The sequence below is a fragment of the Aphelocoma coerulescens genome (assembly GCF_041296385.1).
Source record: "Aphelocoma coerulescens isolate FSJ_1873_10779 chromosome W unlocalized genomic scaffold, UR_Acoe_1.0 ChrW_unloc_scaf_1, whole genome shotgun sequence".
NCBI lineage: Eukaryota > Metazoa > Chordata > Aves > Passeriformes > Corvidae > Aphelocoma > Aphelocoma coerulescens.
In genome coordinates this window covers 3996595-4022772 of record NW_027184080.1, presented here as the reverse complement: position 1 = coordinate 4022772, position 26178 = coordinate 3996595, and the positions used below count along the sequence as shown (strand labels likewise).

At 45.5% G+C, this 26178-nt stretch overlaps 1 protein-coding gene across 4 annotated transcripts in view; it reads left to right on the top strand.

Annotated features, from left to right (window-relative positions):
• The window catches only part of LOC138102685 (ras GTPase-activating protein 1-like), a 150716-nt gene that overhangs the window by 102992 nt on the left and 21546 nt on the right, over positions 1 to 26178 (top strand). For 3 of the 4 annotated variants that reach the window (XR_011147476.1, XM_069000401.1, XM_069000403.1), the window contains exons 20-21: positions 11907 to 11993; positions 22778 to 22845. Coding sequence is in view for 3 of the 4 variants with exons in the window: in XM_069000401.1 (XP_068856502.1) it covers positions 11907 to 11993; positions 22778 to 22845 (155 nt within the window). In the remaining variant the exon portion in view is untranslated. Of the gene's footprint in view, positions 1 to 4598; positions 4905 to 11906; positions 11994 to 22777; positions 22846 to 26178 lie in introns of those variants that run through there. The other variant, XM_069000404.1, reaches the window with a different exon arrangement.

Here is a 26178-nt window from a genome sequence, read left to right as displayed (position 1 = left end):
AAACTTCCCCTGGTGTCATTTCCTCACAGAAGGTACCATTGTTAACATAACCCCAAAAACATGCACTTAGTGTGTGACCCATGTACCCACATTCCGGAGGAAGTTAAAAACCCATGAATTCTTCACCTTCTCGACCCATAGCACAAACTGGTTAACAGCAGTGGTCGCCTTAGTCAGAGGACCCATGTTTAGGTAAGGAGCTGCAAAGGGGAAGAATATAGCCACTACCACGTGCCACCCGGACCGAGTTAAAATAGACCACATAGTGCTGCCTAGCAATGTTCCTATATCCAGCACACAAAATTCAGTTATCCAGGAACTGTTATTCCTTTTTCACCTCTCTCTCTTAATGCTCTCAGGCCCCACGGTTGGGCACCAAGATCTGTCTTGGTTTTGAAAGACAGGTGTCTGCTAAGGAAGGCAGAAGCCTCCCTTGGAATGGTAGATGCAACCCCCTTCCCTCCGTGTTATTATAATTTTGAAATCAAGGGGGCTTTTAGGCAAAGATGTGGGAAATAGGAATAACAGTTCTTTACTATTATATATATAACCAGTCAAACAAACAACAATAACTATGGCAGTAACAGCAAACAATCACAAACCCAGTCCCAGCCTTCTCGGCTGTCAGGCTATTTCCCCTCGGGTGCAGTTCCGCTCGCAGCCGGTAGGGGCGCTGGAGGCTCCCGGTGAGCAGGGCAGGTGTGATGGTTTCCCCGTGGCTGCAGGGGACGCTCTGGAGCGAGCTCAGGGAGCACGCGGCACCGGTGGTCTGGGATCCTGGGAGGGATGGAACAAAGAAGCTTCACAACCCCCTGGGCAGCCGATCCCGGTGTCCGGCTGGACCCTCGGGAACGGCAAGCTGGAATGGCAGGCTGGAGCGGCAGGGACAAGCAGAAATCCCGGATGGCAGACGAGATGTATCCAAACGGAGAACCCCCTCGGAGGTCTAGGCAGGTAGGGTGAGCACGGCTACAACGTATCGAATGCTCGAAGCAGCGGTGGGGCAGGGCGGCTACAGCCCGGCTCCGAGAAAGGCAGGGAAGGTGGGCTTAGGATCCCGGTGTTTCTCCAGGAGAAGGACAAGCGGCCGTAGAAAAAACAGCTTCCTCTCTCTCTGGTCGCTGAGACCGAACTGCCCACACTCCCAGGTGAAACAAAAAAGAGCAGCCAGGTCCTTTGTTTTCCTTAAATATCCGTCTATTTGTTCCCCTAGCAACATGTATAGGGGAAAATTCCTTTAACAGAAAAAAAACCTAGGACTAAACTAAAACCCCCACAGAAACCCATCCGGGCTTCCAAAATGTGGCAAGACATCACCGCCTGGATAGAGAAGCTGATTGTGGGAGTCCACCATGTACATGCTACATGTGCCTAAGAGTCGATCCAACGAGGAACGTCATGACAATGAACAGGCAGATTGAGCTGCCCAAGTCAAAGTGTTGCAGGTAGATCTAGACTGGCAGCACAAGGGAGAATTGTTCCTAGCTCGATGGGCCCATGATGCCTCTGATCATCAGGGCAGAGGTGCCACCTATAAGTGGGTGTGAGACTGAGGAGTGGATTTAACCATGGACACTATCTCCCAGGTTATCCAAGAGTATGAGACATGCACTGCCATTGAGCAGGCTAAGAGAGTAAAGCCTCTGTGGTATGGTGGACAATAGACTAAGTATAGGTATGGAGAGGCCTGGCAGGTTGATTACATCTCACTGCCTCAAACCCCCCGAGGCAAGGGTTATGTACTTACCATGGTGGAAGCAACCACTGGATGGCTGGAGATGCACCCAGTGCCTCACACCACTGCCCAGAACACAGTCCTGGGCCTGGAAAAACAAGTTCTGTGGTGACAGGGCACCCCAGAGTGAATTGAGTCAGATAATGGAGCTCATTTCAAGAATAGCTTTATTACCACCTGGACAAAAGAGCATGGCAATGAGTGGGTGTACCATATCTTATACCATGCACCAGCTGCCTGGAAAGTTGAACGATGTAATGGACTGTTGAAAACGACTCTGAAAGCATTGGGTGGGGGGACCTTCAAGCACTGGGATCAGCATCTAGCAAAGGCTACGTGGCTAGTAGACACTGGAGGCTTCATCAATCGAGCTGGCCTTGCCCAATCAGAGTCTCTTCACACTGTAGATGAAGTCCCTGTGGGACGCCTGAGAGCTATGCTAGGGAAAGCAGTTTTGATTAACCATGCCTCAAGCAAAAGCAAACACCATTGTGGGATTGTTTTTGCTCAAGGACCAGGTTGCACCTGGTGGGTGCTGCAGAAAGGTGGAGAAACATGATGTATACCTCAAGGGGACCTTATTTTTGGGTGAACTGTCCATGACACTGTGCCTGTATCTATATCTGGATGTAAATATGTATATAATTAGAATAATGCATGTATGTATATAGTTCAACTTAAGTTTGATGTAACATGTTGGTATGGGAAAAAATTCAGGGTGGATAATGATGTGGGTTAGGTTTCTCAAGGAATTTCCTCCCATCTGTCATCTGTAAAAAACCCTGGGAGAAGAAGGGAGCGGCACCTGGGGGATGAATAGAACGGGATTGAGTTAACAAAAGAGTGGCTGATGACCCTGGCATTCCAGTGAAGTCTTTAGGAAGTTTTGGCTGGGGGATTTTATTTAGGAATTGCGGCATAGAATTGCTGTGAGAGGTGTTGAGGCTGGCCTGAGACTTGCTGGGGGGTGGGGGCTACCTGCCTTCCTTCCGGTGTGGGATCAGAGAGAGTGGTCGCATGCTGCGGGAGTTATGCATTTGGCTAAGGGACTTTTGCTACGCTGCGATTCGGACAACGACCGAATCTGCCTGTTTTTCCCTGCTTCTGCCAGCTGCTACTTGGCAGTGCTAAGATTGAACACTGACTGTGAGTTTGCAAAAGGAGTAATTTCCTTCCTTCCTTCCTGGCGCCAGCTGGAGGAAGCATTGCACCCTTTTTCTGCCTTGACAGAGCCCGCTAGCACCCCCTGCCGGCTGCAAGTGAATCACTGCAGCTTTTGCCTCACTGGAGCTGCCACCGCCCCCTGCTGGTTGTCGTCGTAACTACACCAAAGGGGATCTCTAGTGCTTGGTGGGTGGGAAACTTCTGTTATTGTGGTGTTGTTTGGTCTCTTCTGGTTTTTTAAATTATATATAGTCTAGTAAAGAACTGTTATTTCTTTTCCTCCTTTTTTTTTTTTTTGCCTGAAAGCCCTATAATTTTTGGAGTTATAATAAATTGGAGGGAGGGGTCTTCTTTTCCATTCTAGGAAGGTTTCCACCTTCCTTGGCAGACATTTGTCTTTTAAACCAAGACAGGCTGTTACATGTACAGTGAAAAAAAAACAAACCATGAATTGTGGTTTTTTGCAAATGTGGTGGGTGTACCTTGGCTGGATGTCAGGTACCCACCAAGCCACTCTATGATTCCTCTTCCTTAGTTTGACAGGGGAGAGAAAACATAACGAAAGGTTGAGATAAGGACCTTTGAGAGATCACTCACCAATTACTGTCACTGGAAAAACAGACTCCAAGGGGTCAGGGAAAAAGAAAAAAAATAAAATATTGATATATTGTTTCTACAAAGAGCTAGATGACAGTACTAGTTAGCAGACAATTGTATATATTTAAGTCAGTTGCCAATTCTTTCTGGTCCTCCTACTCTGAAAAAGAGATGGACTTATTAAAAGCATTTACACTATAAATGGGTGGCAGTAGAATTGCACCCTGCTTTGATTACTTCTATTAGGGAAATGCACAGGTGTCGCGGGTTGGGTTTGTAACCGGGCGGAAACACCAATTTAGTGTAGTGGTTTGGTCTAAAATACTCATTACTGTTTATCTTCTGTGAGATAAGAATTAGGAGAAATGCAAAGCAGGCACCAACTTGAATGAATATAAAGAAGTTTATTAACAGACCTAAAAGAAGTAAAGAAAAAAAATTATACCACCTTTAGAACTCTCTTCCTCCCCCCACCTTCCTCCCTTCTCCCACTGACAATGTAAAGACAACCCTTTAAGATGTTCAGTCTGTTTACCACTTCCATAATAACCTTGTTCAGTCCATTTAGAAAGAGAAGTCTCTTTTTGCTCATGCTATGAAAACAGTATCACACCGAGACAGCCACCCACTTCCAAATATTGTTCAGTCCATTTAGGAAGAGGAGTCTCTCTGCTTACGATGTGAGTCCCTTCCCCCGACTTGCAGCTTTTCCCGCAACTGCCTTCGAGGGTCCACTCTTGAAAGTTTTCTGGGGTACAATTTTAAGGTTGAGCTGTTCAGAAACAAAAAAAACAGAGGCCCTTCTCCTTCCCTGGGAGCAAAGGGTCATCTTCATCTTTAAGACTATCTCTGGAAGCATCTCTAGGAATTGAGGTTTTTCTCCTTTCCTCTTTGGAGCAAAAGTCCTCATCTGGTTCATCTGGTTCATCTCTCTCTGTCCAAACTTCTCATGAAATTACAGCTGCGGCAGCATCTGCCTATTGCTTATGAGTTGAACACTCCACTCCCCATATCTTCATGAAATTACAACAGGATACTCTGATATATCATAGCGTCACAACAGAATTTCAGCTTTAAGCATCTCCTCTCTCTCTTCCCTCAGGTTTTCAGCTCTTCACAGCAATAAAAGGGTTAATCTCACCTCGGCCTTGCAGCTGGAATGTGGCTTATCGCTGTTGGTCACCTGACCTCTGCCGGACAGAGGTGCCGCTTTGCTGAATCTCGGCCGCAGTGGAGAGGGGGGGGTTCCGAGCCGCTCCGGCTGCCCACGGCAAGGCAGTGGGGGGGGGGGTTCCATGGCTGGAACAGGCCCATGGCTCCAGGCTGGCCGTGGCCCGGCCCGGCCTGGCCCAAGCAGGGCCTGGCCGGGCCTGCTGGCCCCCACACGGGGCCTGCAGCCACCTGTGCCAGCGCCGGAAACGAGAGAGAGCTGAGGTGGGAGTTTGTCTATTCTTAAGTGTGTATCACAGAGGCGGTCACAACTTTAAGTGGCTTAAAGAATTGTCCATATTCAAACTGGCCAGCTGATAGGTTCTATCAGGTCCCAGAGGAAGCTGTAAGCACCCCTTAGCAAGGATATCCCTTCCGGGACTATGCTTGCTAACCTATGACAACAGGTTATTGTTTTCTTTTTTTAAAAAAAGTTAAAATAACTTCTTTAGCCTGAGACCATTGAATAAAAAGTGTTTAGTGATAACAGTTTTCTTTCACTTTTTTATCGTTAGCTTTTAATATAAACAATGATAAATTTTGCATTGTCCACTGGTTTTGTCTGGGATGGAATTCGTTTTCTTCATAGTAGCTGGAATGGTGCTGTGTTTTGGATTTGTGACTGAAATAGCGCTGTTAACATGCTCGTATTTTGGCTACTGTTAAACAGTATTTTCAGTGTAGAGGTTTCCTTTTTTTTTTTTATTCCGCTGCTGCCTGCTGTTCCTTCCACCTCTGAAAAAAGGTGAGTAGGGAGGGCATGCAAGCAGGAAAGCTGACCCAACTGACCAAAGGGATATTTCCCAAGTAACTCTTATGCATGATGGGGCCCTGTTTTACTGGAAGTGGCTGGACATCTGCCTGCTAATGGGAAGTCATGAATGAATTCCTTATTTTGTTTTGCTTGTGTACACAACTTCACCTATTAAACTGTCTTTATGATGGTCTATGAGTTTTTCTTGATTTTGCCCTTCAGATTATCTTCCCTATGCTGCTCAGGAGGAGTGAACAAGCAACTTGGTGGGGGCTTAGATGCTGGCTGGAGTCAACCCATGACAATCATTTCTGGAGCCCGATGTGGGGCTTGAGAGGTTCTAGATAACAGATTTGATCTGAGCATGCTAGACTACATTTGTAGTTCTTAAAACTGTTTAGTTATTACTTGGCAAGTTGTTACTTGCTCTTGCTGGTCACAATGTTGCCTTTTTTCCTTGATACTGGTTTATTTGTTACATCATCTGCTTCATGACATGCTCCATCTCTTGCTCTGCCTCAAACTCTAGTGCTTGTTAATAGCTGCTTTTGAAGTTTGCTGTGTTGTTTATCACTTTGTTGTTGTACTAGTTTGTAAACAAACCAGTGGGACGCTCCAAGTCAGAATAACAATTTAATGGGGAAATTAAAGAAAATGAAAAAAAAATAAGAGAACACTGGTTCAAACTGACAGAGTCAAGATACAACCTGACTCCCTGTTGTAGCAGTCTGGTATAATGTTGGCTGCAGTCCTCTGAAGCGGTGATCCTGTAGAAAAGGGTCTGCTCTTCCTCAGGAGGTCCAGTGGTGGCTGTGTAGCTCCTGTCCTCTGGAAATCCAGTGGAAGGGGGTGTCTCTGGTGTTCATCATCTCAGATTATATCCATGATGGGATGCTTGGTTACTCCCTCTGGGTGGAGCATCTCACAATGGGGTAATGAGTCATGAGTCCAAGTGTTGATTAGGCTCATTAACAGAAGATATTCCGGAGGGAGTTATCTCTGAGTCATGTGGCAGGAGAATGATGGGCCATTAACAGCAAGATAGTCTGGGGGGAGGAGGCAAGGAAACACTGCCCCACCTGATTTCCACTGCTCATGAGGATGGTAATAGAATACACTGCAACCCAGGACAGTTGTGCTTGTGTCTGGGAGAGCTATGGTAAAAGCACTGGCCTCGAGCCTAATCTGTTGTTTGTGCCATGCATTGCTATTGTCCCAGTACTCTGGAAAACAACTCTGAGGCAATTAACAATTGCACCTTTCTCCTCTTATCTGGGAGCCATTTTGTGGGGGAAATGAAGAATGGCACCTTCTTTTCTCCTCGGTGATAGATGCTTCCTGCCTTGTTACGATGACTGGTTTCTGGAATATCCTTGTGTAACCTGAATGCTTATATTGGTATGCATTGTGAATAGAATTCTGGCTTTTCAAAAAGGTAGTCAGCTAATTTGAAATGCCACACAGGGATGTGCTCTGAGGCACATGGGTCATGGGTGGCAAGGTGTATAGAACTTGGGCAGGTACCTAGAGTGTTCCCCCCTACAATGACATAGGACTTTAAACCTGAACAAAAAGGGAATGCTATTGAAGCAACAGAACACTTGATAAAATTATGCCTTGTCTATATCAGACACAACTTCTAGCACTGTGCTGGGGCCTGGTCTACCCCTACTGAACCTATGTTAAGCACTTGAAGGGCTCAAGAGGGTCTCTGGATATTAGAACATACAAACAGACACTGTAGCTAAGCCAGAGATCTAACTCTCAACTATAACAGTTGTTCCTGTAGTCAATAAAAAACATTGGAAGCAGAGGTCCACTTGTCTAGTAAGGGAGGAACAAACTTCTCCTGAGGGGAGAGCAGGAAGAAGAATCAGAAGAGGCAGCCTGTTCTGCAGCAGAGTAGTCACAAGAACAGGAGAGGGAAGAGACTGAAATCATAAATGAATCAGAAATCACATGGTTTCTATCCTTGAGTGAACTAAAAGATATGTGGAAAGATTATGGTCACCAGCCAGATGAGCAAATTATGACCTAGTTGCTCCAATGCTGGGATATTGGGTCCAACAATCAGGAATTATAGAAGGTAGACAAGACCAGCAACTGGGATCGCTAGCAAGGGACCATGAAATCAACAAAGGGACAGAAAGATGGGCAGCAATCCACAGCCTCTGGAAGTGGCTCCTGTCAAGTGCGAAGACAAGGTATTCCCTCAAAGAAAGTCTTGTAAACTACTGAGGCAAGTGGACCATGTTTGAGGAGGGTATTCAGTATCTGAGGAATTTAGTGATGGTGGTGACCTACAGCAATCTGAACAATAAGCAGGCCTCCAAAGATCTGGATGAAGTCCTGTATTTCTAGTCCATGTGGCAGAAGCTTGTATGGAACACACCGATGTTGTGCACCAGCACCCTGGTGATAATAGACATCGATGTACCAACTGTGGAAAAATTGATCTGCCAGCTCTGGTGCTCTTAAGAGAATATCCCTTTCTCCTTACCCTTACAGTTTGGTGTCTCGGCTATCAAGAGTGCCATATGAAATCAGCTTTTCTCTGCTCAAGGGAAAGGGAAACTGTGGGTCCACACTATATGCCACCCTGTGATTCTAGCTCTGCAATCACAGAGAAGACATGAACTGGGGCATTGCACCTACCTCAAACCTAGACCACATATGTGAATTTCAAGGAAAAGCACCAGCCAGAAAAGCTCCATTCAGAAAAGATTACTGCTCCAGTTGCTGTTGAGCAATTCCCCAGACAGAGTAGAAGGGTTGATCCTCCTTCTGATCCTAATGAAGGGACTTCTGGTTTACAATTACAGGAGTTGGGTAATGAATGCTCCAACCAAGAAGAGAGGGGTCAGGCAAAGGAAAGGGTCAACTGGTTTTATTGGACTATGTGGATTCGATGACCTGGCACATCAGACCCATGAGAGTATAAGGTTTTGTTGGACATGGGTGCACAGTGTACCCTAATGCCATTAGGGTCCAAGGGGATGAAACCCATCTGGATTTCTAGAATAACAAGGGGATCCCAACAATTTGTGTTTGAAGCTGTGGTGAGCCTTGCAAGGAATAAGTGACTGAAGTATCCTATTGTGACTGACCTGGAGACTCCATGTATCCTTGGTACAGACTATTTCAGGAGAGGGTATTTCAAAGATCTAAAAGGGTAGTGGTGGGCCTTTGGTGTAGCTGCTGTGGATGCAAAGAAGGTTAAACTGTGGATACAAAAATGCTGCTAGCAAGGATTTTCTTGCTATTTTCTAAGTTGGTGAGAGACTTTTTCTCTCTCACAGAGATAGTAGCAGAGTTCTGTAAACAACCAAACACCTGCAACCTTGAAAAGTCTTGTTTATAGTATAGTAGAAAAATATTTTGACAATGGATGTTTTAGGATTCTAGCCTATCACCCCCAAGGGGTGGCTGATCTTTGTCCAATTAGACTATGAAGAAAAAAGTCTATAAAAGAGTTTGTAAAATAATTAAATAAATCAATCTTGCTGCACAATTCCTGCCTGCTGGATCTTCTCTCCTCCTCCCTATGGCTGCAGGACACGGTAATATACCCTAGGGCATTTTTTAATGTTAAACAGCTGTCTACTTTGCCCAGCCACTTGCAGGACCTTCTGTTATGGGTTTTCTCTGTGTTGAAGAGCAGCAGGTGCAGACTGCTACCATGATATTGAGCTAGTGGCAATATTGCACCAACCAAGACTCTGTGGTTCCCCTTAATAAGCTGATTCATCAATTGGAGAGCCAAGGAGTAATCAGTAAGACTCAATCACTCTTGAATAGTTCCATATGGCCTGCAAAAGTTTGGCGGAGGGTGGAGACTAACAGTGGACTATCATGGCCTGAATGAAGTCATGCAATGGTTTAGTGCTGCCATACTGGACATGGAGGAACTCCAGTATGAGCTGAAGTGGCTGGTCTGTGGATAAGTGTATGATAGAACAGGTATGCCTCCAAAGGGACTGCAGCCCATGGAGAATCCATGCTGGAGCGGGGGCAAGGCATGGAGTTCATTGTGATGTAAAACTCTATAGCCTGGTCCAAAAGGACCAGGGGTGGAGATTGTAATGGATATGTGATTAAACTGTTGTAACCCATGATTTGAGTTGCATGCTAGAAGTAGTACTATAAAAGGGACCACCTGAAGTAGTGGTGGATGAGCTTTGCAAAAAGCAGTGCAAGTGCGGCAGTGACACAATCTGAGCTGCCTTTGGTGCCAAATGACTCCACACAACACACCACTTCTGTTCCAAGTGACCACCATAAACAGAGGCTAGGTTACAGACAAAGTGAACTGAATGGACATTTTATGGACACTTTGGGTGGGGGGCTATAGACTAAGGAAATGATATCTGTATGCATACTAAAGGATGGGGAGGAGGGGTGGTGGTTAATGAAGATGTACTGGATAGTCTACAACCCAAGCATATTATGCAAATGGCATGGAAAAAGAGATGGAGATTATTTTCTTTATAGCAGCCTGAATGGTGTTCTCTTTTAGATTTGTGACTAACAAAACAGTGTTGATAACACACCCATGTTTTGGCTGGACAGTGCTTGCACAGTGTTGAGGGTTGTATTTTCTCTCTCCATTCTGCCCTACCCCCAGCAAGCAGGCTGGAGATGGGTAAGAAGTTGGGAGGGGAAACAGCTGGGATGGCTGACCCCAACTGACCAAATGGATATTCCATATGATATGAAGTTCTGCTTGGCAATAAAGCTGCAGAGAAAGAAGGATGAAGGAGACACATTTTGGAGTTACTGCATTTGTCTTCCCAAGTAACCATTATGTACGATGGAGCCCTGCTTTACTGCAGATGGCTGAACACCTGCCTGCCAATGGGAAGTAGTGAATTAATTTATTTTGCTTTCCTTGAATGCACAGCTTTTACTTTGCCTATTAAACTGTCTTTATGTCAGCTAGTGAGTTTTTCTTGCTTTTGCCCTTCTGTACATTTGAAGATGGAACCAAGTTGGGTGGAACTGTTAATGTGCTTGAGGGTAGGAAGGCTCTGCAGAGGGATCGGGACAGGCTGGATAGATGGGCTGAGGCCAACTGTATGAGATTTAACAAGTCCAAGTGCCAGGTCCTGCACTTGGGTCGCAACAACCCCAAGCAGTACTACAGGCTTGGGGTGGCTGGAAAGCTTCCTAGTGGAAAAGGACCTGGGGGTGCTGGTTGACAGCCAGCTGAACATGAGCCAGCATGTGCCCAGGTGGCCAAGAATGCCAATGGCATCCTGGCTTGTAGCAAAAATAGTGTGGCCAGCAGGACCAGGGAAGTGATTGTTCCTCTTGTACTTGGCACTGGTAAGGCCACACCTTGAATCATGGGGTCCATTTTTGTCCCCTCACTACAAGAAAGACATTGAGGTGCTGGAGCATGTCCAGAGGAGGGCAACAGAGCCGAGGAAGAGGCTGGAGAATAAGTCCTATGAGGAATGGCTGAGGGAGCTCGAGTTGTTTAGCCTGGAGAAAAGGAGGCTCAGGAGAGACCTTATCACTCTCTACAACTACCTGAAAGGTGGTTGTAGCCAGGTGGGGGTTGGTCTCTTCTCAAGTAGCAAGTGATGAGAGGAAATGGCCTCAAGTTGTGACAGTGGAGATTTAGACTGGATATAAGGAAAAATTTATTCACTGAAAGGGTTGTAAAGCATCGGAACAGGCTGCCCAAGGAAGTGGTGGAATCACCATCCCTAGAGGTATTTAAAGGCATGTAGATGTGTCACTTAAGGATGTGGTTTAATGGTGGACTTGGCAGTGTTAGGTTACTGGTTGGACTTGATCTTAGAGCTCTTTTCCAACCTAAATGATTCTGTGATTTTTTTATTTTCTTCCCTATCCTGCTGAGGGGAAGTGATCATATGACTGAGTGGGGGCTTAGCTGCTGGCCATGGTCAACCCACCGCAGAACAGCACAGAAAGTTCTTTTGTGTCAGTGATAGCAAGGTTAGTTTTAAAAGCTTCATCCTGTTAAGTATATGGTGCATCTCAACATTTTCTGAAATAAACCAGAGGGCTCCTGTTTTTTTAATAGGAGAGGACAATTGTGTAACTATTTTTAAACACTTGACCTCTAGTGATGGATGCACAAATTATGCATTCAGGTAAAAAGTGGAAAAAAAGAAATCAAGGAAAAAAGCCACCAAACCTTTTTTTTAAAAAGGAAATGTTACCTAGGGAAATAGGAAAAAAGGTATTATAAAACATTTAATGCATACATGATTTATCAGAATTTTACCTTCACAAATAGAGTAGGGCATTAGTCAAGGACTTTATTTGCCATTTGTAAATGGGCTGTCATAGCAGATTTTAAATTAATTTACAGTTTATGTCTGAATTGGAGGAGATTGGACTAGATGCTTTCTGACCAGCTATTTTTACTCATTAAAATTTTTAAATGAAATTATTCATTAGTTATTTTTTTTACAGGACGTTGAGATATATTTATGGATGCTTGCAGAAGTCTGTTCAAAACAAGTGGCCAGCTAATACCACAATGAGAACAAGAGTTGTTAGGTAAGTTACTTGTCATTTTATGCTGAAAATAATATTTTATTATCTTATTACTGTCATGCTTCAGTGTGCTTATCAATTTTTTCTTTTAGTGACAAAAGTTTTTAGTATTTATATAGATTAAAGGATATTTAATATTATTGTGGCACTGGGGCATGATATCTCAATTAAGGATCTGCCAAATTCTTAGTCATGTTGGAGACTTGCTAACAGTCTGGTATAGAGGTCAGTATAGCTATACTTAATAGCTTTAACTTTGAATTTACTTGTATTTTGTTAATTTATTTAATCTAAGGTCTTGGGGAAAAGTTCTCTCAAAGTGATAGCTAACCTTTTATATCCTCTAATGATTATGTTCCTGTCATGTCATCTGGGAGGACTGTGCCTTATCCAGGGACTCCTATGTAGTGTGTGTTAATTACTGGAAAAACCTTACACATGCTAAGATAAACATCCTTTAAAGTGCAGACATAACATGTTAAGGAAACTAATACCTTCTCAGAAAGGTGATTGGACTGTCATTAGATTTCACTGAGGTACTTTCTGCATTGGAATATATAGTTTTCTGCATCAATGAAGGCTCCCTGTGCTGGTCACTTGGAATCAGCATTAATTTTGGAAAATATGTACTTTTATGCTGTCCCAGTTTTGTTTTCTTTCTCTGCTCCATCCCAATCATGTTGAAACATTCCAGAGTCTCTGTAAAAATGTTGCAGGCTACTGAACCTGACTCCTTTGAACTGGCACTGAGTACAAAAACTCCAGTCTGTATTCATAAATCAATTTAATAAATAGTTCTTCCTTTAACACTATCAGTTGCTAGTGCAGGTCAAAAAAACCTTTGACAAAAATGAGGTCTTGACACTTGTTCTAAATGTCACTGGGGATTTAAAGGTTTCAAAGCCACATCTCTTCTACATTTGCATTACCATTTTTTTTGCAAACCTAGCTTTCTAGTAGACCAATATCTGGCACTGACCTGATTTGCTGAGGTTAATCTCCCATGGAGCAGTGGAACAGTGTCTTCCAGATCATTTGTCATTGGGTCTTGTTTATCATATTGGCTGGAGACAGAAATGAAGATATGGGAGCCCTTCCTTCCCCAGAGTTTCAGTTAGTGTACTTAGTACAGTACCTTCCATGCTTATTTCTCTGTCATTTAGTGTTCATAACAATAGTGACTCAAGATCTTAATGAAGAAAAATCTTCAATAAAATGCCTGCCAACAGTGTTCTGCAGGAGTTTAGCCTTCAGATTGAGGCTGCTTTTATCAGAGGTGTTGGGCCTAGTCTATTGCAAGCATGTAGAACTTAGAAGCAAATACCACGTCTCTTCCCGTCTCCAGAGAGCACCATGTGGCTTTCCTTAAGTGATACAGCTTACACTGAGAATTTTTCTGGGGTCTCTGCTGGATACTATAAATATTGGGTCCCTTTCTCTCTTCATAAGTGGATACTTGTGACTTATCTCGAGAGTACAGTTTTGTGGGGTTTTTTTGCAGCCTCCAGTGAAGAATATTCTTTTACTGCACTGGTTTTTGTCCAGGAATAATTACATATTCAAAGATAGGTGGATAATTTTTAAGTGCCTGGGTAGCTTATCTTCTATAAAATTCAGAAAGTGCTGCCATTTCTGTTTCTTTGTAAAGGATCATACATAGGTATTGACTCATTCCTAATTTAGTCAGCTTGACCAGTGTAAGAAGCAGCAAATCTTCTGTATCTGCAAGGTCCATCTTGGGTTCATACCCCAGTTGTCTTCAGGCCATCTATAGGAGAAATTGATGTACATGCCATGACTTCAAAATTATTTACTTCCTCATTGCTTTAAATTCATCTCATAGAAAATATTTTTGTTTCACGCTGGGCCAGGAGTGTTTTATCAATCCATAATCCATGGTTCTTGGACAAATAGGAAACTTCTATAACAGTATATATTGGAATTCAAGTGTGTTGGACATATGAAAGGTGTGTTAATCTCACTGCTACATGCGTCACTTCCAATTAATAATGGACAATGCCATCACTGTATACTTAAAAGCAAGGTAGTGCAAGGTCCACTTCCACTCTTTTGTAAGAGGTCAGACTTTGGTATTGCTGTAGTGAAAAACCAGTCTGCTGGTAGTGTCCATGCACTCTGAACAAAATGAGAGGTGAGTTAGATTGCTTTAATTGATCCATATATCAGTTCATTTTAAAGCAGTCTTCCAGAATTATGGTTAACCTGAAATGGATATTTTATTTTATTTTTCTTTTACTTTAGCTGTCAACAGAAAGTTAGATTTTTCTCATGCTAAACTGAAGGAAAATTGTCATGATTTGGCACTGGCCGGACACCAGGCACCCATGAAAGCTGCTCACTCACCCTCCCCTGCAACTGGACAGAGGAGAGAAAATATTACGAGGGGTTCATGAGTTGAGATAAGGACCGGGAGAAAACACTCATCAATTATCATCAAGGGCAAAACAGGCTCAACTTAGAGATATAAAGTGGATTTATTACTAACAAAATCAGGGCAGGATAATGAGAAGTAAAATAAGCCCTTAAAAACACCTTTCCCTCCCCCCAACCCCTCCCTCCTTCCCACTGACAGCACAGGGAGACGGACTGGGGGTTTTGAGCAGTTTATCACCCATGGTTTCTCCCACGGCTCAGGGGGAGGAGTTGTTCCCCTGCTGCACCGTGGGGTCCCTCCCACAGGAGACAGTTCTCCGTGAACTTTTTCGACATGGCTCCATCTCATGAATAACAGTCCTCCCAAAATGGCTGCAACGAGTCCATCCCACAGACAGCAGTACGCCTCAAACTGCTGCGGCGTTGTCCTGGGTTGAGGTGTATTCTATTACCATCCTCATGAGCTGTGGAAATCAGGTGGGGCAGTGTTTCCTTGCCTCCTCCCCCCAGACTATCTTGCTGTTAATGGCCCATCATTGTCCTGCCACATGACTCAGAGATAACTCCCTCCGGAATATCTTCTGTTAATGAGCCTAATCAACACTTGGCCTCATGACTCATTACCCTATTGTGAGATGCTCCACCCAGAGGGAGGAACCAAGCATCCCATCGTGGATATAATCTGGGACTCTTAACACCAGAGACACTCTTTCCACTGGATTTCCAGAGGACAGGAGCTACACAGCCACCACTGGACTTTCTGAGGAAGAGCAGACCCCTTCTACTACAGGATCACCACTTCAGAGGACTGCTACCACCACCCTACCTAACAGGGACTCAGGTTGTATCTTGACTCTGTCAGTGTTTTCTTTTTACTTTCTTTTCCTTTCCTTTAATTTCCATTAAATTGTTATTCTGACTTGGTGCCTCCCACTGGTTTGTTTCCAAACTAGCACATATTTTGGCGCCCAACTTGAGGCAGGCTCTGAGAAAAAGTCAGAATTACAATTTTGTATTAACAGAAACCTATTCACCATGGTGCTCAGCTTGTCTACATGGGTACTGTATCTTGCTCTCTATATTTTTCCTCACATGGGGAACTATCTGCCTGTTGTGTTACTCCTGTTAAAACCAGGGACTGGTATGAGAATTGCTTTATTGGTTTATTATGTCTATAACATAATAACTTGCGAGGCAATGAATATCATTCGGAATATATACTCAGTTTTGTTTGGCTGTCCCATTCTGGGCTCCTATGTCTGGGATCTCTTCAACAATCGCACCCAGCCCCTGGTGGGAGGAGTAGAGAGTGGTTTCTTCCAGCCCTTCAGGCCAGGCACAGCAGTTTTTGAAAATATTGAGTTCCCTCTGGATGTTAAGGATGGTATAATCTTCTTGTCAGTTCTATTCTCTTTTTTCTCTATGGCCTGCATTGTGTACACCATGCTTAGAAACAGAACGCTACTTAGTGTGGTGCAACGTCTGCTTGAGGAGGAGGTAAAAAGGAGCAAAGCAGCAAATACCATGTCTACACAGACTGCCACACAGAAAAGAAACCAAAAGCAAAGCAGCCACATCCATCTCTACGCAGACTGACACAGAGGAGAAAGAAACCAAATGCAAAGCAACAGTGTCCATGTCTACGCAGACTGACTCAGAGGAGAACGGAACCAAAAGCACTGTCAGCGTCTCCATGCAAACCATCACTGAACCAGAACAGCCCAAACCGATTGCAGTTGCCCCTGTCCAGAAGAAGAAATCAAAAAGCAAATCAGTCCGCATAGTGACTGACGAGGATGCAGCAGGACCTTCGCTCCCGGCAGAAGAGGCAGAGCCAGAGATCATCACTCGGTCACTATCCCTGGGTGAGCTGCGTGACCTGCGGAGGGAATTCACACGCCAGACAAACGAGTCCATCCTGACCTGGCTGCTCCGCTTCTGGGACGCTGCAGCCAATGACACCATTCTGGACAGAAGTGAGGCCAGGCAACTGGGATCTCTGTCCTGGGATGTGGTCATTGACCAGGGGATCGGGAGAACCCAAGAAACTCTCAGCCTCTGGCGGCAACTGCTTACAAGTGTAAGGGACAGGTACCTTTGTAAGGAAGACCTCCAGGTGCACCAAGGGAAATGGAGCACAATGGAACAAGGTATCCGGTGCCTGAGGGAATTGGCTGTGCTGGAGATCATTTTCTCAGATGATGAGAGATTTCCTAAGAGCCCAGATGGTGTCCAGTGCACATCACAGATGTGGTTGAGGTTCGCATGCCTTGGACCAGAGATATACTCCCGTTACCTGGCAACACTGCAATGGAGGGAAGGCGAGGACAGGGTGGGCGTTTTGGTGAACAAGCTGAGGATTTACGAGGACACCGTCACAGCCCCATTTCGCACCCATGTCTCATCTGTGAAAACAAGTCTTTCAGCTGAGCAAGTCCAGAGCTTGATTGAAGAAGGCCATCAGAAACTGAAAAAGGAGCTTAAGGAAGAGATTTACCACATCCCGCCAGAACCAACAAGAGTCTCTGCCATTAGGAGCCGGCGTCCCCCAACCAGGGAGAGAGGATACACCCCACGAGGTAATCTCTGGTTTTTCCTTCAGGAACATGGAGGAGACATGAGTAAGTGGCATGGAAAACCCACCTCCTCCTTAGCAGCCAGGGTACGCGAACTAAAAAGAGGGACAACTACCACAAGAAGCGCATCTAGAGTCAACATTGCTCCGGTCTCTCGCACACAGAACTCCAGACAGTATAGGAATGATAATATGACCGATCCTCTTGAAGGGACCTCAGGAATGTATTAACCAGAAGGGAGCAACATGCACCAGAACCAGGAATAGAGGGGCCCTGCTTCTAGCCAGGTAGAGGGAAGGGATAATTGGGTCTTTTGGACTGTGTGGGTCCGATGGCCTGGCACATCTGACCCAAAAAAATACACGGCTTTGGTTGACACTGGTGCTCAATGTACTCTGATGCCATCAAGGTATGTGGGAACAGAACCCATTTCTATTTCTGGGATGACAGGAGGATCCCAGGAGCTGACTGTACTGGAAGCTGAAGTGAGTTTAACTGGGAACGAGTGGCAGAAACACCCCATTGTGACTGGCCCGGAGGCCCCGTGCATTCTCGGCATAGTCTATCTCAGAAATGGATATTTCAAGCACCCAAAAGGACATCGTTGGGCTTTTGGGATAGCTGCTGTGGAGACAGAAGATATCAGACAACTGAGTACATTGCCTGGCCTCTCAGATGACCCCTCTGCCGTGGGACTGCTAAGAGTAGAAGAACAACAGGTTCCAATCGCCACAGCAACAGTGCACCATCAGCAATACCACACCGGCAGAGACTCTGTGGTTCCCATCCATGAGATGATTCGTAAACTGGAGAGCCAAGGGGGGGTCATCAAGGCCCATTCACCTTTCAACAGCCCTATATGGCCAGTGCGTAAGTCCAGCGGAGAATGGAGACTGACAGTGGACTACCGTGGCCTGAATGAGGTCACACCACCATTGAGCGCTGCTGTGCCGGACATGCAGGAACTTCAATACGAGCTGGAGTCCAAAGCAGCGAAGTGGTACTCCACTACTGACTTTGCCAATGCCTTCTTCTCCATTCCTTTGGCAGCAGAATGCAGGCCCCAGTTTGCTTTCACCTGGAGGGGTGTGCAATACACCTGGAACCGACTGCCCCAGGGGTGGAAGCACAGTCCCACCATTTGTCATGGACTGATCCAGACTGCATTGGAAAAGGGTGAGGCTCCAGAACATCTGCAATACATTGATGACATAATTGTGTGGGGAAACACAGCAAAGGAACTATTTGAGAAAGGAGAGAGAATCATCCAGATTCTCCTGGAAGCTGGTTTCGCCATCAAGAAGAGCAAAGTCAAGGGACCTGCCCGAGACATCCAGTTCCTGGGAGTAAAGTGGCAAGATGGACGACGTCAGATTCCCACCGAGGTCATCAACAAAATCACTGTGATGTCTCCACCGACCAGCAAGAAGGAAACACAAGCTTTCCTAGGCGCCATAGGTTTCTAGAGAATGCACATTCCTGAGTACAGACAGATTGTGAGCCCTCTCTACCTGGTTACCGGAATGAAGAACGATTTCCATTGGGGCCCTGAACAGCAGCAAGCCTTCGCCCAGATCAAGCAGGAAATCCCTCATGCGGTAGCCCTTGGCCCAGTCAGGACAGGACCAGAGGTGAAGAACGTGCTCTACTCTGCAGCCGGGAAGAATGGCCTGTCCTGGAGCCTCTGGCAGAAGGTGCCTGGTGAGACTCAGGGCCGACCACTGGGATTCTGGAGCCGAAGCTACAGAGGGTCTGAAGCCAACTACACTCCCACAGACAAAGACATCTTGGCCACCTATGAAGGAGTTCAAGCTGCCTCAGAAGTAATCGGCACAGAGGCACAACTCCTCCTGGCACCCCGACTACCGGTGCTGGGGTGGATGTTCAAGGGAAAGGTTCCTTCCACGCATCACGCCACCGACACCACATGGAGCAAATGGATTGCTCTCATCACACAGCGTGCCCGTATTGGAAACCCAAATCGCCCTGGCATTCTGGAAATTAAAACAAACTGGCCTGAAGGTGAGACTTTTGGGTTATCTTCTGAAGAAGAAGAGGAAGAGCAACTGACTCGTGCTGAGGAAGCCCCACCATATAATGAGGTATCGGAGACTGACAGACGTTATGCCTTCTTCACTGATGGTTTCTGCCGAATTGTAGGCGCTAACCGGAAGTGGAAAGCTGCAGTATGGAGCCCCACACGGCAAGTTGCACAAGCTACCGAGGGACAAGGTGGATCGAGTCAGGTTGCAGAGCTTAAAGCCCTCCAGCTGGCTTTGGATATTGCTGAACGAGAGAAGTGGCCGAGGCTCTATCTCTACACCGACTCGTGGATGGTAGCTAATGCTCTGTGGGGATGGCTGGTTCGCTGGATAAAAGCCAACTGGAAGCGCAGAGGGAAACCCATCTGGGCCGCTGAGATTTGGCAGGACATCGCCGCCCAAGTAGAGAAGCTGACCGTGAAGGTTTGACACATGGATGCGCACGTACCCAAGAGTCGGGCTAATGAAGAACATCGCAACAACGAGCAGGTGGACCGAGCTGCCAAGGTGAAAGTATCACAGGTGGATCTGGACTGGCAGCACAAGGGAGAATTATTCCTAGCTCGTTGGGCCCATGATGCCTCTGGTCATCAGGGGAGAGATGCAACATACCAATGGGCCCGTGACCGAGGGGTGGACCTTACCATGGAGAGCATTTCACAGGTCATCCATAGTTGTGAGACCTGTGCTGCAATCAAACAGGCCAAGCGGGTGAAGCCTCTGTGGTACGGTGGACGATGGTCAAAGTACAGGTATGGGGAAGCCTGGCAAGTTGATTACATCACCCTTCCCCAAACCCGCCAAGGCAAGCGCTACATGTTGACCATGGTTGAAGCAACCACTGGATGGCTGAAGACCGACCCCGTGCCTCATGCTGTAGCCCGGAACACCATCTTGAGCCTGGAAAAGCAAGTCCTGTGGAGACATGGCACCCCCGACAGGATCGAGTCAGACAACGGGACTCATTTTAAGAACAGCCTCATCAACACCTGGGCCAGAGAACACGGTATTGAATGGATATATCATATTCCTTATCATGCACCAGCTGCCAGAAAAGTTGAACGCTGCAATGGACTACTTAAAACCACCCTAAAGGCACTTGGTGGGGGGACCTTCAAAAATTGGGAAGTGAACTTAGGGAAGGCTACCTGGATGGTCAATACCCGAGGGTCCTTCAATCGAGCTGGCCCTGCCGAATCTGAACCCTTGCACACAGTGGATGGAGATAGAGTCCCTGTGGTACACCTGAGAGGTATTTTAGGAAAGACTGTTTGGATTAATCCCACCTCAGGCAAAGGCCAACCCATCCGTGGGATTGTCTTTGCTCAAGGACCTGGTTGCACTTGGTGGGTAATGCAAAAAGATGGAGAAACCCGTTGTGTACCACAGGGAGACCTAATCTTAGGTGAGAACGGTGTGTAGGGTTTCATTGTATATATATATATATATATATATATATATATATATATATATATATGTATGTGTGTTTAGAGTTTAAGAAGGTATTGATTTGGGATGATGTAGATGGTAATAGAATAAGGGGTGGATAATGTCCTGGGTTGAGGTGTATTCTATTACCATCCTCATGAGCTGTGGAAATCAGGTGGGGCAGTGTTTTCCTTGCCTCCTCCCCCCAGACTATCTTTCTGTTAATGGCCCATCATTGTCTTGCTGCATGACTCAGAGATAACTCCCTCCGGACTATCTTCTGTTAATGAGCCTAATCAACACTTGGCCTCATGACTCATTACCCCATTGTGAGATGCTCCACCCAGAGGGAGGAACCAAGCATTCCATCCTGGATATAATCTGAGATTCTGCGCACCAGAGACACTCTTTCCACTGGATTTCCAGAGGACAGGAGCTACACAGCCACCACTGGACTTTCTGAGGAAGAGCAGACCCCTTCTACTACAGGATCACCACTTCAGAGGACTGCAGCCACCATTCTACCAGACTGCTACCACCACTCTGCCTAACAGGGACTCAGGTTGTATCTTGACTCTGTCAGTGTTTTCTTTTTACTTTCTTTTCCTTTCCTTTAATTTCCATTAAATTGTTATTCTGACTTGGTGCCTCCCACTGGTTTGTTTTCAAACTAGCACACGCGTGGATCACTCTTCCATGGAGTGCAGTCCTTCAAGGACAAGCTGTTTGAAGCCGCGCGGGACGGAGACCCGGATCCCCGGCGGGGGGAGCGAGAAGCAAAAGCCAAACCAATATGGTTGAATAAATGCACTCCGTTTTATTAGCAGTCTAAAGGCACTTATATAGTATACCGGCTTGTGAGCTCCTAAGTGGCTTAAAGCTTATCAAGACACATTTCTATTTCCACACAATTGGGCCACATTGGCAGTTTTCCACAGTCTTGTTATGATCAAAAGAATTTTGTGCTTGCCTCCCTCGTATCACGCCTGGATATCACACCTGCAAGTTCTTTACTCCCTGAATTTTCTCAGACCGAAACTGTTTAGTTTCACACAGGGACTTTCCCACGGAAAATGTCTCTCACACACACAGGCCCAAAAACCTCCAGCCCTTATTGCTTGCACAGTTCTTTTATTGATCCCAATAATTCTATTCTCCAGCAACAAGCTGCTCCAGTCTGGGAGCAGGGCCCCTCTCTCCACAGGTCTCACACAGGCTCACAGCCTCCTCTAGGCATCCACCCACTCCAGTGTGAGCGCCTCCCCCAGAGGCTGCAAGTGGATCTCTGCATCCCCTGTGGACCCCCATTTGCTGCAGGGGGACAACCTGCTTCACCATGGTCATCACCACGGCCTGCAGAGGAATTTCGGCTCCAGCGCCTGGATCACCTCCTCCCCCTCCTTCTTCACTGACCTTGGTGTCTGTAGAGTTGTTCTTCTCACATGTTCTCACCTCCTCCTCTTCTTGGATAGAATTAAAACTGCACCACAAACTTTGTTTTGATTTCTTTTTAAATATGCTATCAAAGAGGCATTACCACCATTTCTAATTGGCCCAGCCTTGGCCAGCAGCATGTCCATCTTTGGAGCCATCAGGGATTGGCTCTGCTGGACATGGGAGAAGCTTCCAGCAGCTTCTCACAGAAGCCACCTCTGTGGGCCCCCCACTACCAAGAACCAGATCGTGCAAAACCAACACAACAGTTTAGGTTTCCGTTTAATAAGTTCCTAGTTCTGCAGTCAAATGGAGTACTTTTCCCTAGCTTTCTAGATTGTCTGGGTGGCAGCAATTACTTCTGTTAAGAAAGTAGCTGATCCAGTATTATTCTTCTAGGATACTGGCATACTGTTATTAGGAGATGGATTGGTTCAAGCTGAACTAAGGCCATGTTGCTGCCAAAAGAGAGGTTCCATTGTTACTGTGCACTCTTGCTCTCCTTATGTTGGCTTGGGGAAATGAGTGTCTGCAGAATGAATTACTTGTGGTAGTAGACAGTGCAACACTTGTAGGAGGCAGGAGATGAAGTGCTCCCCCTTTTTAAAGCCAGCGTGGTCTTAGACTGCAGACTTCAGTATGGCTTTACAGTTAAGCTTTTCCCAGGTAGTTTTGGAAGTTCACCTTAATTGGGAAATCAATATGTCTGGTTTTATTTTGTTTTTTATCATAGTTGAAATCATAACAAGACATTTTTAATTAACAAACATGGAGCACAGGCTGGTTGGTTGTCATCTCACAAAGATTTCCACCCACACTGACTTAAATGCCTAAAGACTACATAAGTTTACATTAATTTTATGATAGCTTTATTATTGAACAAAATACAATTTCTTTTTTTTTTCCATTTCAGTGGCTTTGTTTTTCTTCGACTGATTTGTCCTGCTATCCTGAACCCGAGGATGTTCAATATCATCTCAGGTGACTATGCTTCAGACTGAATTCATACTTTATGTAGTAATAGGCATGAACTTACTTTAGCGCCTAATTTAGGAAAATATTAAGTCATTTGAACACTGTGCAAAATCATGTTAATCATATCAATGGATTGACTTTCTCCCTAAGGCAGCCAGCATACACTTCTCACTCTTAAAGATTAGACAATGTTTATGCCCAATGTCTTGTTTTAAAGTAAAAAAAAAAAAAAAAAGACAGAGAAAGTGAATGTTAAAGTGATTCATAAAGAAAACTGTTGTGGGTTAATCCTGTTTGGCAGATAAAGCATCACAGTCACTTGCTCACTTTCTCTCCACCCTCAGTGGGATAGGGGAAGAGGAAAGAAAGAATAAAAACAAGAAAATTTGGGGGTCAAGATAAAACAATCAAGAAATATATAAATGTTTAATAAGTAAAGGATAAATGTAATAGAACTAAACAAGTGATGCAAAGGCAATCATACTACCTCCCATGTGTAGACCAATGCCCAGCCAATTCCTAAACAAAAGATGGCTGACACCCATAAAGTCCCCCTCTTTCCCCTTTTATTGCTGAGCATGATGTTATATGTTATGGAATATCTCTTTGGTTAGTTCAGGTCATCTGCCTTGTTCTGTCTAATCCCAGCCTATTGCTCACCCCCAGTCTATTCATTGGAGGGGCAGAGTGAAAAACAGAGGCAGCCTTGATGCTGTATAAACATCGTTCAGCAAAAGCTATAATGTTAGTCTGCTATCAGTACTGTTTTGGTCAAAAATCTAAAACTGCTCCATATGAGCTGCCCTGAAGAAAATTAACTCTGTCCTAGCCAGGCCCAGTACAAAAGCATTATTCTGGGTTTTGATGCTCTCTTTGTAAAGTGCATCTCTATCAGTAAATAAAGCAGTGACAGGGACTATTCCTGTTTGCTAGAACAGGACTGCAAAATTGCAATTCTGATCTGCAGTACAGTTCTGGCTGATAACAAATAGCAGTCTCCTAAACGGTTCTTAGGTGTGCTTTGGATGTTGACATACATCAGGGATCATATCTGAAAGTTGGCATGGAGCTTTGTTGTGAACGGTGAGGGCATAGATTATTCCATTGCAGTTGGCTTAAGTACCTAGAATTGTTTTTGAGCATTTTAACTTATGAATGTAGTTGAGGTCTTACAGATGCAACAGCTAGTATGTGTGTTGCTGTTGTACCAGGCATAAGGCTGTGTTGATGGAATTCCAGGTTTTAAGTTTTGCTGTATTCCTTTGTGGTGGGTAGACCTTGGCTGGATGCCAGGCACCCACCAAAGCCTTTCTATCACTCCTCCTCATTAGCTGGACAGGGGAGAGAAAATATAACAAAAGTTATAGCTGAGATAAGGATAGGGAGATCACTCAGCAATTACTGTCATGGGCAAAACAGACTCATCTTAGGGAAATTGAATTAATATATTACCAATCAAATCAGAGTAGGGCAATGAGAAATAAAACCAAATCCTCAAACACCTTCCCTCTACCCCTTCCTTCTTCCCAGGCTCAACTTCACTCCTGTGCTGGTTTTGGCCGGGATAGAGTTTGTTTTCTTCCCAGTGGCTGATATGGGGCTGTGTTTTGAATTTGTGATGAACACAGGGTTAATAATATAGAGATATTTTTGCTGTTGCTGAGCAGTGCTTCCACAGAGCCAAGGCCTTTTCTGCTTTTCATTCTGCCACACTGGTGAGGAAGTTGGGGGTGCATGGGAGGTTGGAAGGAGACACAGTTGGGACAGGTAACCCAAACTCACCAAAGGGATATTCCAGACCATATGACATCATGCTCAGTATATAAAGCTGAGGGAAGAAGGAAGAAGGGAGGGGACGTTTGGAGTGATGGCATTTGTCTTTCCAAGTAACCGTTGCACATGATGGGGCCCTGCTCTCTGGAGATGGCTGAACACCGGCCTGCCCATGGGAAAGGATGAATGAATTACTTGTTTTGCTTTGCTTGTATGCATGGCTTTGGCTTTCCCTATTAAACTGCCTTTATTTCAACTCACAAGTTTTTACACTTTTTATCCTTCTGATTCTCTCCACGATCCCACTGGTGGGCAGAGTGAGCGAGGATGTGTGGGGCTTGGCTGCTGGCTGGGGTGAAACCACGACAACTCCCTATTTTCTCTTCCCCCTGCCTCCCAGTGGCACAGGGGGATGGAGGTTGTGGTCAGTCCATCATGTTGTCTCTGCCACTCCTCAGGAGGAGGACTCCTCACACTCTTCCCCGTTCCAGCATGGGAACCCTCCCATGGCATGGGAGACAGTGCTTCAGAAACTTCTCCAATGTGGGTCCTTCCCATAGGCTGCAGTCCTTCAGGCACAGCCTGCTCCAGCATGGGTCCCCCAAAGGGTCACAAGTCCTGCCAGCAAACCTGCTCCAGCATGGGCTCTTCTCTCCAAGGGTTCACAGGTCCAGCAAGGAGCCTGCTCTAGCACAGGCTTTCCATGGGGTCACAATATCCTTTGGGCACATCCAGCTGCTCTGGCATGGGTCTCCTCCATGGGCTGAAAGTGGATCTCTGCTCCACCATGGACCTCCCTGGGCTGCAGGAGCACAGCTGCCTCACCATGGTCTGCACCATGGGCTACAGGGGAACCTCAGCTCCAGCATCTGGAGTACCTCCTGCCCCTCCTTCACTAACCTTGTTGTCTGCAGAGTTGTTCCTCTCACATATTCTCACTCCTCTGCTTTATCGGCTCTTCTGCAAAAAGGTTTGGTTTTCTTTCCCCCTTCTTAAGTATATTATCACAGATGTGCTACCACAGCCTTGGCAAGTGGTGGGTCTGTCTTGGAGCCAACTGGAACTGGCTATAACGGACATTGGGGACACTTCCAGCAGATTCTCAAATAAGTCACCTCTGTAGCCGCCCACTGCCAAAACCTTAATACATCCTTGTGGGAGGAAGAAAGGAAAGGTATAAACTACTGATGGGAAAAATGTAGCACTAAAATATGGGGATATCTGAGTTACATAGTTTTAAAAAGTTTGCATATGTTATACTTCATCTTTCTGTCATCTTTTCCCCTGGTTTATTTATTTTCTTCTTTTTTTTTTTTTTGGCAAAGTTGTCCCAACCTAGAAGGTATTTGGTTCCCACTAGCCATTGTTTTTCCTCCTTCCCTCCCTAATGCCTTCTCAATTTTACCTGTAAAATGCTGGTTTGAAAATAGGAAGAAATCAGAAATCACTTGTGTCAGAAAGCCTTTGGGGAAAATTCTTTTCCTTTTTTGCCTTTAGAGGCAGCTTTTCAGACATAGCAAGTTTTCTGTCCTCTCTCTTTAAGCTACACTAAATGAGAAGGCTTGA